Consider the following 12,670-nt stretch of genomic DNA (forward strand, 5'->3'; position numbering starts at 1 on the left):
AGGCTCTTTTTGTTTAAAAAATAAATGTACAATTCAAGAGTGTCTTCTTAAAAATATATATATATATGTATATATTTACACATTCTTGCATTAGGACCTAAAGCTCTCGCCTGGAGAGAGAGAAAAAAGGAATTAAGGAAAAGAAGAAAAACAAGAGACCCTGAAAAGAAAAGTCCCTGACCAGAAAGCCACGAGAGGCGACGTATTTCCCCACTCCCGCCATTTTAGCAGAGAGGGGGAGGGAGGTCAGCAAAGCGCATCGTAATTTCAAAAATTCCAGAGGAGTCTTTCCAATACCCTATTCTGTCAAAAAAAAAAAAAAATTGACCGGTTATTAAAGCTGTTGGGGGGCCGGGGAGAGGAAATGGCAGGGAGAGCTGATCTTTTCCCCAAAAAAGAGAAGCACCAGATTCAAACCTCGCCCTTCTAACCTGAGAGCCGCCCCTGATCAGAAAGATGTGGGAATGGACTGTGGTTACTCAGCAGTGCAGACAACGCTTTCAGGACATGTTTCAGAGGCACGCACGTTGTTTCACATTTCCAGGGCTGAACCATGGCACTGAATACAGATTCCAGGGGCTGAACCTGTTAGGCTTGGACACCAGATCAAGTAAAGTCCTGATTTCCCCACCACCACCACCACCACCACCCCCCCCCCCCCGTTATGGGACTCATCAACATCAGGAGTTCTTGCGTCTTATCACAAAGAGGCTCTGTAAACAACTTTTCAGACTTCGCTATAATAAAAAATAGGTCCTCATTTATGCCTTTGACTTGGAAGGAGCCCCCAGGAAGGACGGCCTGGAGACGGAGAGATGAAGGCATTACAAAATCCAGAACATTTGAAGGTCCGTCTGTACGCATGTATATTTGGCACTGTATCTCCCCCAAAAGTACCCAGCTTGCTGGGGGGAAAGTGTAGATGACTGGGGAAGACAATAGCAAACTACCCCGTAAAAAAAGTCTGCCGTGAAAACGTGTGCTCTTTTGGTTAACGTTTAACAGAAATGTCCGTCCCATCGCAATTTGAGTCGTTTACTCCGGATAAATTCCTGTGGAGTGCACGCGGGATTTGAACTGCCACACCTTTTAAAGGCACTTTGGAAAGAGAACAAAATGGTTTTTTAATCAAGATTGTATAAACAGCAAGTGTACTTAGGGTGCAAGCCTAAATCCACTTGGCTGGGGAGTAAGCCCCGCTGAATTAAGTGGGGATTACTTCTGAGTATACATGCACTGTTAAGTGTTCTTGTGAACGGCCTCATAATACTATAGAGAAGGGGGGACCCCACCATCTCTCCTGTGATGGTAATCCTCCTGTCCCCCTATGCTAAAGTACACTCCTAAGAGATGGGAACGAATCGGGGAGATCAAAGTTTGTTTTGGTCTCTGGGGCTACACCAACCACGAATCTCCATTTACCCAACGGGTTCATTTTGTGAGGTTCGTGATACAGTAAAATGCTCCCCATGGGCTAGACACACCAAACTTGCAGCGAGTCTCCAGCTGACTCTTCTCTACGTGCCCTCCAAGTTTGGTGAAGATTGGGGAGGGGGGTTGGGGGGGGGGGCTGATTTACAGCAGGTTTGGTGTAGTGATTAAGAGTGTGGACTCTTATGTGGGAGAACTGGATTTGATTCCCCACTCCTCCACTTGGACCTGCTGGATGGCCTTGGGTCAGCCATAGCTCTGGCAGAGGTTGTCCTTGAAAGGGCAGCTGCTGTGAGAGCCCTCTCAGCCCCACCTCACAGGGTGTCTGTTGTGGGGGGAGAAGATATAGGCGATTGTGAGCCGCTCTGAGTCTCTGATTCAGAGAGATAGGCGGGGTATAAATCTGCAGTTTTTCTTCTTCTTCAGGTGCCCCCAGGAAAGTGCTACTCACAAAGCCCAAAAGGAGGGGTCCTTGGCTGAGGAACCAGTGAAGCTTAACCCCTATGCTTGGTGTGAGCAGGACAGGTCCCTCAGAGCCCTGAGTAAGCACCAAACATGGCCCCAACCCCACAGTTTACACTGAGGAATGACTTACAGTTCCCTCCTCTCTCTGCCTCATAACTGCTGGGTAGAATGGGAGCTCTTTTATTGGCAGCCAGTGCTGTCTGTTGAGCTTTGGAGGGCCACTATTGGTGTTTCCAGGGCTGCAACAGTGGTGTTTCCAGGGCCGCAGAAGTCCATCCCCCTGTTGCTTTGACATGCACCACCACAAACTGCCTGAACCTCCAAAAACCACATGGAGGGTCATGGGAATTTAATTGCAGGGGAAATCACATGGGCCTTGGCTCATGAACCAGGGGATTTTTGTTGCGAATTTAGGTTTGTGGGCCAATTCATGCCCATCCCTACCTAAGAGATCGAGAGTGACTTTTATTGACTCCTCAATTCAAGAAGGTATAATTGGCTTCTTGCTCCCCTTATCCAAAAAACAAAATGTGATTTAACACCTCTAAGGAACGATAAACTCAAGATACAAGCCAGAACCAGAGACCTAGCGTATTTATCTACATTACAAACTTATAGCATATTTATACAACATTTTTACGGTTTCCCACAGAGAAACCTGGGAATTGCAGTTTGGTAAGAAGCCGAGGAATAGGAAATGAGTGATCCCCATCTCCTCGTCCTTGTGATTCCCTGGAGAGACCAGAAAGGTTTTGAAGTTAAATTCTGTAGTATAGGTATGCCCCAACGGACGAGGGGAACTGAAACATACAGAATTCTGATATTTTTAAAAACTAAATCCCTGCAGTTAAAAATCTCACAAAATGGACACTCTAGAAACGCATCCCGCATGGCACAACCAGCCGAAGCTGGACTGTAACTGCTCTCCCCAGCAAAAGGCAAAAGGATTTTTTTTCCCACCTTATTTACCTTGAGTTGCATTTAAAAAAAAAATTAACAGCTAGCAAGAACTGAAACCTGTGAAAACTCTGCTGAGAGTCTCCTTGGAATATTTAATCATATAAACCTTTCCAAGGTGGAAATATAAATATACACCAACAATATAGAAATAAGAAGAGGATTAAAAGATAGAAAATTAACATTTCTTAACACGTCTGTACATGCTGCCTTGGGCAACTGTACTATGTTAGAGTCACAACCTTGGCAGCTTATTTATCTTGTTGAAAACTTCGTAGTTTTTCAAAGAACTTGTTCCTTTACACTCTTGGTAGGGAGAGAAACTGCCCAGTATGGGTACTGACCTTTTGTTCGTGCTTTCCTGAAAACGAGACAAGAAATCCCACTTCTGCTTTCTATGACCCCTGTAGAAAACACTGTTTGTTTGTTTTATTTTAAGTCCTAACCACCCTCTAAGGGCCTGTCAGAGGTGGTAGATTCTGAGTGCTGTTAGAGGCAGAAGTATGAGAGACCAATCAAGTCAACTGATGGGACACAATCCATCAGGGAGGTTCTCCTGTGTACATTTCACTGATACAAACTTTTCTTGCCGAGAGCCCACACAAATGATGCCTTTGCAGGAGACAGGGGGCTCTCCATCTTTCTAATTTTCCTCCCTTGCAAGTTTCCTGTTCCTTCCCAGGTTTTTCTCTGTTCTGCATGTTTTGCTCCCTCTAGTGGCCAACCCTTTATTACATCGGGTTACATCTGGCATAAAAGAAAAGGTCCCCCGTGCAAGCACCAGTCGTTTCCAACTCTGGGGTGACGTTGCTTTCACAACGTTTTCACGGCAGACTTTTTTATGGGGTGGTTTGCCATTGCCTTCCCCAGTCATCTACACTTTCCCCCCAGCAAGCTGGGTACTCATTTTACCGACCACGGAAGGATGGAAGGCTGAGTCAACCTCGAGCCAGCTACCTGAAAACACAGCTTCCGCCGAGGATCAAACTCAGGTCGTGAGCAGAGCTTAGGACTGCAGTACTGCAGCTTTAACACTCTGCGCCACGGGGCTCTTCCTGGCATAAAAACATGCAGTTTAATTCCGCAGGGAGATCTGGCTGATGCAAACTGATGTAATATCAAATCAACCGCTAGAGGGAGCAAAAATATTAAGAATGGGAAACACCCCCCAAAAAGAAACAGGAACTTACAAGCGAGGAAAATGAGAATGGAGAAGAGCCCAGGGTGGGCTCTGCCATTAAGTAAAATCTGGAGCACCATTAAATGGTAGCAAAACAAAATGACACCAAAACCTCAGGTTCATTGGCAAGAAAATGTCCCAATAGATGGTGTCCCATGTTAACTAGTAAGAAAGCAAGGTACCATGTGGATTTTCCACCTCAGACATCCAAAGGTCTTGGGCCATCCCTGCCCAAGGTCAGTCCTCCCTGCCGTTTTGCAGACCGCATGCTGTTGCCCCTCCAAGCAGGGCAAAGCTCAGGAGGCAAAAACCGTTTTTGTCCATCCCCAAAAGTGCTTGAATATCCCGCAGAGTAACATTCCTCGCTAGGACCCACCCCGCCAGCCTCACTGGCTGTTCGATTCCAGCTTGTGAGAGAGCTCGAAGAGCAGGTTCTGATTGTCGATGACTTGGAACTGCCGGACGTAAGCCTTGGTCTGCAGCTGCTGAGGCGACGACTCCATTTCCAGGCCTGCAAGAGGAAATAAAAGGGGAACACGGTCACGCCGCCCCCAATACCCCCTCTAAGCTGTGGCGTCTTATGAGCAAAAATTCAACTTCGTGAAGGGCTCAAGGCAATAGAGGTTTGAGAAAAGCCCCTTGTGAAACGTGGATTTAACAATATAAGTTTTTCTGTACAATTGTGCCATTAAAGGTCTGTGAATGCGTGCGTAACGTAAGTTGATACAGTCAGGCCTTGAATTCAGCAGGAGCTCACAGGAGCAGAGCTCCTGAACCTTTCTGACGGCCCCCCTCCTCCTCCCCACCTACCTACCTTGTCCATTGACCAGTAGGTGCAGCTGCATAACAATGGATGAGCTCCACCACCTATTTTTCTACAAAACGACTCCTGGATACAATCAACAGGATGGATACAATCCAATAAGCAGTATGTAGTAGAATTGCGTGTGTGTACTGTTGTCAAGTTGCAGCCAGCTTATGTGTCAGAACCAGTGTTCCCTCAAAGCTGAGTTAGCGTGGGCTAGCTCACAGATTTTTGGCCTCCAGCTCACACATTTTTGCCTTAGCTCAGGAAGGATGGCCCCAGAGCACACTAGTTTATGCAGCAGCTCACCACTTTCATGCCAGCGGCTCACAAAGTAGAATTTTTGCTCACAAGACTCTGCAGCTTAGGGGGAACATTGGTCAGAATCCCCATGTGTCCTGCCATTATGGATTTCTATGCCATGTATTTCTATGCCATGCAGGCCATGTAATTTACCATACTTGTTCTCAATCGCTCTGATTTCGTTCTATGTGAAGTAGTCTATTCATTTTATCTTGCTAACTTGCTAAATGTTATGTCTGGGGGCTAGGAATGCAGCCATCTGGCTCAGAAGAACTTTCATTTTGCCAGCCGAGAACTTTGTGACCTAAGATTGTAAACAGTCGTAAACAGTTAGATCTTTGAAGGACAGGAGGAGGGAGGGAAGAAAGGAAAACCGCGGGCTTTTTAGAAGATATTGGATTTATATCCCGCCCTCCACTCCGAAGAGTCTCAGAGTGGCTCACAATCTCCTTTCCCTTCCTAAGAACATAAGAACATAAGAGAAGCCATGTTGGATCAGGCCAACGGCCCATCAAGTCCAACACTCTGTGTCACACAGTGGCAAAAAATGTTATATACACACATACACTGTGGCTAATAGCCACTGATGGACCTGTGCTCCATATTTTTATCTAAACCCCTCTTGAAGGTGGCTATACTTGTGGCCGCCACCACCTCCTGTGGCAGTGAATTCCACATGTTAATCACCCTTTGGGTGAAGAAGTACTTCCTTTTATCCGTCTTAACCTGTCTGCTCAGCAATTTCATCGAATGCCCACGAGTTCTTGTATTGTGAGAAAGGGAGAAAAGTACTTCTTTCTCTACTTTCTCCATTCCATGCATTATCTTGTAAACCTCTATCATGTCACCCCGCAGTCGACGTTTCTCCAAGCTAAAGAGTCCCAAGCGTTTCAACCTTTCTTCATAGGGAAAGTGCTCCAGCCCTTTAATCATTCTAGTTGCCCTTCTCTGCACCTTCTCTAAAGCTATAATATCCTTTTTGAGGTGCGGCGACCAGAACTGCACACAGTACTCCAAATGAGACCACACCATCGATTTATACAGGGGCATTATGATACTGGCTGATTTGTTTTCAATTCCCTTCCTAATAATTCCCAGCATGGCATTGGCCTTTTTTATTGCAAACGCACACTGTCTTCCTCCCCCACAACAGACACCCTGTGAGGTGGTGGGGCTGGAGAGGGTTCTCACAGCAGCTGCCCTTTCAATGACAACTCCTGTGAGAGCTATTCCAGCTATTCCAAGGCCATTCCAGCAGCTGCAAGTGGAGGAGTGGGGAATCAAACCCGGTTGTCCCAGATAAGAGTCCGCACACTTAACCACTACACCAAACTGGCTCTCCTAATTTTTACAGTTACCTAATGACACTCACCCTGTAGAATTACTTAACGACACCCACTGCAGGCAAAGTCTGCTAAGGGAGTGGTCTGCTCTTGTAACAAATCAATACAAACTTTCCTATACATTCATAGCTGAAGCCTATCTGAGGGTTATTCAGCAAAACCTTACATTATGGCAACCCTAGCAAGGGTCTTTCAAGGTGAAAAAGAAGAAGAAGATGATGATGATATTGGATTTATATCCCACCCTATACTCTGAATCTCAGAGTTTCAAAGTGATCACAATCTCCTCTACCTTCCCCCCCCCCACCAACAGACACCCTGTGAGGTGGGTGAGGCTGAGAGCTCCCAGCAGCTGCCCTTTCAAGGACAACTCTTGTGAAAGCTATGGCTGACCTAAGGTCATTCCAGCAGGTGCAAATGGAGGAGTGGGGAATCAAACCCGGTTCTCCCAGATGAGTCCACGCACTTAACCACTACACCAAACTGGCTCTCAAACCAAACTGGCAGAGCTGATTTGCCAGTGCCTATTGGTCGCAAAGAGTCGAACTCGACAGTGTGACTGAACAAAAAATAAATTGTTGGAACTCTCTGTCTGTGGCAGTGATGCTCTGTATTCTTGGTGCTTGTGGGGGGGCACAGTGGGAGGGCTTCTAGCCCCACTGGTGGACCTCCTGATGGCACTTTGTTTTTTTGGCCACTGTGTGACACAGAGTGTTGGACTGGATGGGCCACTGGCCTGATCCAACATGGCTTCTCTTATGTTCTTCTGTGACACAGAGTGTTGGACTGGATGGGCCATTGGCCTGATCCAACATGGCTTCTCTTATGTTATGTTCTTAAGCCTTCCTCTGCAGACTTCCTTGGTAGCCTCTCACCCAAGTGCTAACCAGGGCTGACCCTCTTTGGCTTCCAAGGTTGGGTTGTACTGTGCCACCTTCCCTTTGTAGCAAGTTTAGGATGGCAGAAATCTCCTGTGCCCCATCAGATGAGAATCAGAAAGACCCAAGTTCAAATCCCGACGAGGCAATGAAGTGAACCGGCTGGCTGACCTTGGACCCATCGCCAATTTCTCTGGGCCCAATTAGGTGATACCTCACCTGCAAGCCTGCCATGGGAACATGATACCATTCTATACAGCCTGGAGGCTGACTTTTTCAAACCCAGCAGAAGCCCAGTCTTTCTGAGGACTGCAGGTCCAGAGGGGATTAAATTGCTCCTGTTGAAACCTGGAGCAGGAGGGGAGGGGGAGACAGCAGCCCCCCATAGCCCCATGGCACAGGCCCCTCAGGCTCCGGTTTCCAACATGTTTTTAAAAAATAAAAATGCAGTTTCTAAAATGGCACCACACATCCCATGCCAGACTATGGGGATAAGCAGGCCTCATTTTGGGCAGAGGCTCACAGCAGTGGAGCTCCAGAACCTCTAAATTTTATTGTGCTCTTTCTTACCCCCCACCCTCCCAAAAAATATTTGCTTCTGGGCTCCACTGTTCAAACTCCTTGAGAGAATTCTGCTGAGCTCTCAGATTTGACAAACTTTCTAATATTTTTCCTCACAAACAAAATGGGGAAATAACCAAAGCATATCAAGCAGACAGATGGAAATCTTCATCCTGCCACTGTGGCCACACAGGAGAAAGTCATTTAAAAAGTATGATGGGAGTCAGGTTTTATGATGACAATTCTAATTCAAAGAAGCATTTGAAGGTAGATGCTGAGCTGATATAATTGAGTACACCTTCTGGGGATATCAGGGCTGTGTGGCACATGCAAATGAGTTGTGCTAATGAGCTCCAGCACCTCTTTTTCTACAAAATGATCCCTGGGGATAAGGCATTATCTATGGCAGGGGTCTCCAATCTTTTTGAGCCAGTGGGCACCTTTAGAATTCTGACACCGGGCAGTGGACACAATTACAAAATGGCTGCCTCAGGAGCCAGCGCCAACCACAAAACATCAGGGAGCAAAAGGCCTTCGTAATTCAAATAGTAACTCCTCAGTATTTCAGGCGGAAGCTCTCTTTAACGCAATGCCTTCCAAATCAGCACACTGTTTAAAATATTCTCCTGTGTACGCTCAGTTGACCTTGTTTGTGCCGTGGCATTAGATGCTGCTGGAAACAACGTTTTAAAAATCCACACCACCGATCAGACCTCTAACGGCCAATCAGAAGCCCTGCAGGACAAAAACCCCACCTAGCCCCGCCCACTTTCTAAGAACGCTTGGAAGGTGCAAGGAAAGGTTTTGATTGGGACTATGATGCCTGTAGGCACCACCGGGGCTTTTTAAGTAGAAAAAGCCCAGCGGGAACTCATTTGCATATTAGGTCACACCTCGTGACATCCCCATTGTTTCACACAGGCCTTTTTTTGGAGAAAAAGCCTAAGAGGAACTCATTTGCCCATTAGGGGTGGAATTCTAGCAGGAGCTCCTTTGCATATTAGGCCGCGCACCCCTGATGTAGCCAATCCTCCAAGAGCTTACGAGGCTCTTTTTGTAAGCTCTTGGAGGATTGGCTACATCAGGGGTGCGCGGCCTAATATGCAAAGGAGTTCCTGCTAGAATTCCACCCTTGAGGCCACACCTCCAACACCAAGCCAGCCAGAACTGCATTCCTGTGCGTTCCTGCTCAATAAAAGCTTTGGGCACCACGTCTAGAATACCCTTATCTAAGGCCCTCAGTTTAACCCTCCCCTGGGATAAAATGGGATGAATGATGCCCTGGGGTCCTTCGGGGGGAGGGGGGCTTCAAAAATGTACAGAATGTTTTCTCCCTCCCCCATTTGGATCCAGTTTGGGGGGCGGGATCAGTACTCACAGAGAGGCCTACTCCGGCACTTCCTGATTGTCCGAACTTTTTCTGCCACAGAGTGCTGCAAGAGAGAGAGATAGGGCTTCATTGTTCTAGGCGCCTGAGACACCCGGTTCCGCACCAATTTTATAGCATCCACACTGAACAAAACTATGATCTGTTTCTCCGCTTAACCGAAGGCAGCTTCTTGTTGTAGAGTTGGATCCTTCGTCTATCAACGTCAGCACTGCCGACTCTGAAAGATTTTTTCCTATCACCTACAATCTGATCCTTTCAACTGGTGGTCCCAGGGACCGAGCCTGGAACCTTCCGCATGCGAGGCAGATACTCTTTCGCTGCACAGTCTGTTAAGAAAGGCAATTGCAGGAGCTTAGATGTTTCTGGTGCAATCCTCAAGGTCAAGCGAGAGCATTTCTGAACAGACTAATGTGCCAGTTATTGTATGGTATTCCAACTTGGATTACTGCTTTTGCGTTCGATATCGAAAGAGTTCAGTCCAAATTTGTTAGGAAAATCATGGGCTTACCATGTTGTGCCACTCTTTGTCTAGAAACAGGCCTCAATATGTTAGAAACTAGAGCATGGCTTATATCAATCAAATATTGGCTCCGTGTGCACTATTCTGCTAACTGTGGGAGCTATTTATATCAAATGCTGTCTGAATCCTCCTCGTCCAAATGGATTTCCTGCATCGAGAGGAAAATAATCACCTTAGGTTTGTCTGTGGATTCTCTCTATATGCTTCCTCTTACAAGCGCATATTATGTAATTAAACACGGAATTTTAGATATTGAACTGCAAAAACTAATGAGTGCTGCAAATAAATCTTGCTCCCCTCTGAATTTTGGAATCTCCCCAACTATTGGTCATTTGCCTTCTTATTTATCAGCTCTCAATGATCCAGAATTGCGTAGAGCATTTACCCTTGCCAGATGCAATACTATCCCACCAGTAGTTACCTATGGTATATATTAAAAATCCCACTTTCATTAAGACTTTGTATATGTAATTTAAAACAAGTTGACTCGTTGTCCCATATTCTTCTTTATTGTCCCCTATATGATACTATATGCCTTAGATTCCTTACTATATGCCTTAGATTTCTAGATTCAATTCTGTTCAATACGACGGGCTGCTCAGACGCTGTAAAGGTTTGCCATTTTCTGAATGATTTGTCATCTGAAATAACTGAAAAGGTTTGCTTGAGTCTGGTAATCAAAGACTGCTTGTTGAATGTACATTGTTTTTTGTTATTTCTGTAGCTATTTATCTGTTTGTTTGCTTATAATCTGATAAAGGTTTTTTGAATTGACTAAGCGGAGTACAGCCAAGGATGTCAGTCTGAAAACAGAAAAACGGAACGGTGTTTGATGGAACACGCAAAGAACTGCTCACTAGCAGCTTCGGGTTTCATGTAATAGGGTTGCCAGCTGTCTCCAGCTGGCAGAGATCAGCTCCCCTGGAGAAAACGGCTGCTTTGAAGGGTGGACTCTATGGCAGGGGTGTTGAACTCATTTGTTATGAGGGCTGGATCTGACATAAATGAGACCTTGTCGGGTGGGGCCATGTCAGGCCAGGCCATGTGTGTACCTATTTAAGATTAGGTAGCAGAGATATAAACTTTATAAAGAACACAGACAAACACAAATATATATTTTTTAAGAAATTAAAACATGCTTAAAATGTTAGCACTCATTGGTCTTAAAGATGCCTTCTCTGTATTTCTCCCATGGGATCCAGGGAAGTGGGCAAAGGAAGCTCGGGCTCTTTTCTTCCTTTCCAGGGGGGGAGCCTCAGCCAATAGAAGAAAGAGAGGCTTGGCTCAGTAGCTCTGCTGTGCGCTTGAGAGAGCCCGGCAAAGCAAGCTCTCCCCCCCCCCCTTCTCCCCAAGGGAGAAGCCTCAGCCAATGGAGAAAACAGAGGCTTTGCTCTGTAGCTCATGTGCAATTGGGCAAGCCTTGCAAAGCAAGCTGTGATGCAGAAGGAAGCAGATGACAGACAGTTGCTCGGAAGCCTCATAGGAGCCCTCCAGACTGCATGTTTGACACCCCTGCTCTAGGGCACTGTATCACGCTGAGGCCCCCTCCTCCCCCAAACCCTGCCCTCTCCCAGATCCACCTCCAAAGTATCCAGGTGTTTTCCAACACAGACCTGGCCAACTTAAATGTACAAAAAATGGGGGAAGTTTGTAGACTTTACAGCTGCAATGGCCAAAGGGAGGAGGGGGGAAAATTCTAATTGTTACAAATGGCCCACAGAGCTCCTGGCTAATGCTGCTGCCTAACCAATCAGAATAAATTATGCAGGGTAGCAGAAGTTGCACAATAGGCCATCCAAAACAAGAAACATTTGCATAATTTATACCAGTTGTAAAATCCAGCTTTTCGGGGCACTGCAGGATAACGGCTCAGACCAGCGGGGGATACATTAATTGAATACATTGCAGGGTTTAAAGACGTAATTTTATCCTGGATTACGTCTGTCGTTTCAAGTGCATTTGCTGCGCTCTGCGCTTCCAGGCGGGATTTCCATACGCGAAATAAATGGTGCGTTATTACAATCAAGCGCCTAAGTATTATATCCATTAGGAGCTAGCAACCTGAGGCCCTGATACTCAAGCTGGCCACTGAAGTATTACCAAAACTAGTATTACCCACTCATGTTCCCCAGAGAGCACTGAGATCTAGCTCTCAAAACCTCTTAAAAATCCCTGGGCCACGAGAGGCTAGACTGAAGACAACCAGGGAGCAAGCCTTTTCAGCAATGGCCCCTCGATGGTGGAATCAACTTCCAGAGATGGTGCGAGCCCTGCGGGACCTGAACCAGTTCCGCAGGGCTTGCAAAACCTCTCTGTTTCAGCTTGCTTTTGGGACAGAACCTGGCTAAACGGATCGGTAGCCATCCAGCCATCTTGTGCATGATTGTGATCTATAGCACTTTATAGCACCTGTTTTATCCATTTAATTAACTATGTAATTGAATTGTATTTTAAAATTGTTGTTTTATATTGTATTTTATTTATATCATGGTGTTCCATGTCTGTGAGCCGCCCTGAGCCCGCCTTTGGCAGGAGAGGGCGGGATATAAAAATAAAATAATAATAACAATAATAATAATTATTATTATTAGTAGTAGTAGTATTATTATTATCATCTATTTCCAGAACTATCCCAATTTCCAAACCAGAAGCAATAAAACAGAAAACTGTGGCTGCGGAAAACAGAGGTTGTTAGTGGTTCAGGGATAGGGTAGATGGTAGATACTAGTATTCCCAGTAGTAATGCATGGCTGTGACAGAAAGTAGTAATGTATGGCTGGGAAAGACAGACGGCAAAATGTTGTTCCTTCAGGGATAGGGTAGATGGTAGATACCAG

General features: G+C 46.0%; 1 protein-coding gene across 1 annotated transcript in view; it reads right to left on the reverse strand.

Moving 5' to 3' along the window:
- Positions 1-4,034: 4,034 nt before the first annotated feature.
- The window catches only part of RAPGEFL1 (Rap guanine nucleotide exchange factor like 1), a 131,261-nt gene continuing 122,625 nt past the window's right edge, over positions 4,035-12,670 (reverse strand). The window contains exons 14-15 of the mRNA XM_060256189.1: positions 9,302-9,356; positions 4,035-4,544 (exon numbers count right to left, since the gene is read on the reverse strand). Of these exons, the coding sequence (XP_060112172.1) occupies positions 4,420-4,544; positions 9,302-9,356 (180 nt within the window). The 3' untranslated portion in view covers positions 4,035-4,419. The remainder of the gene's footprint in view (positions 4,545-9,301; positions 9,357-12,670) is intronic.

This window comes from Heteronotia binoei, chromosome 15 (assembly GCF_032191835.1).
Source record: "Heteronotia binoei isolate CCM8104 ecotype False Entrance Well chromosome 15, APGP_CSIRO_Hbin_v1, whole genome shotgun sequence".
Lineage (NCBI taxonomy): Eukaryota > Metazoa > Chordata > Lepidosauria > Squamata > Gekkonidae > Heteronotia > Heteronotia binoei.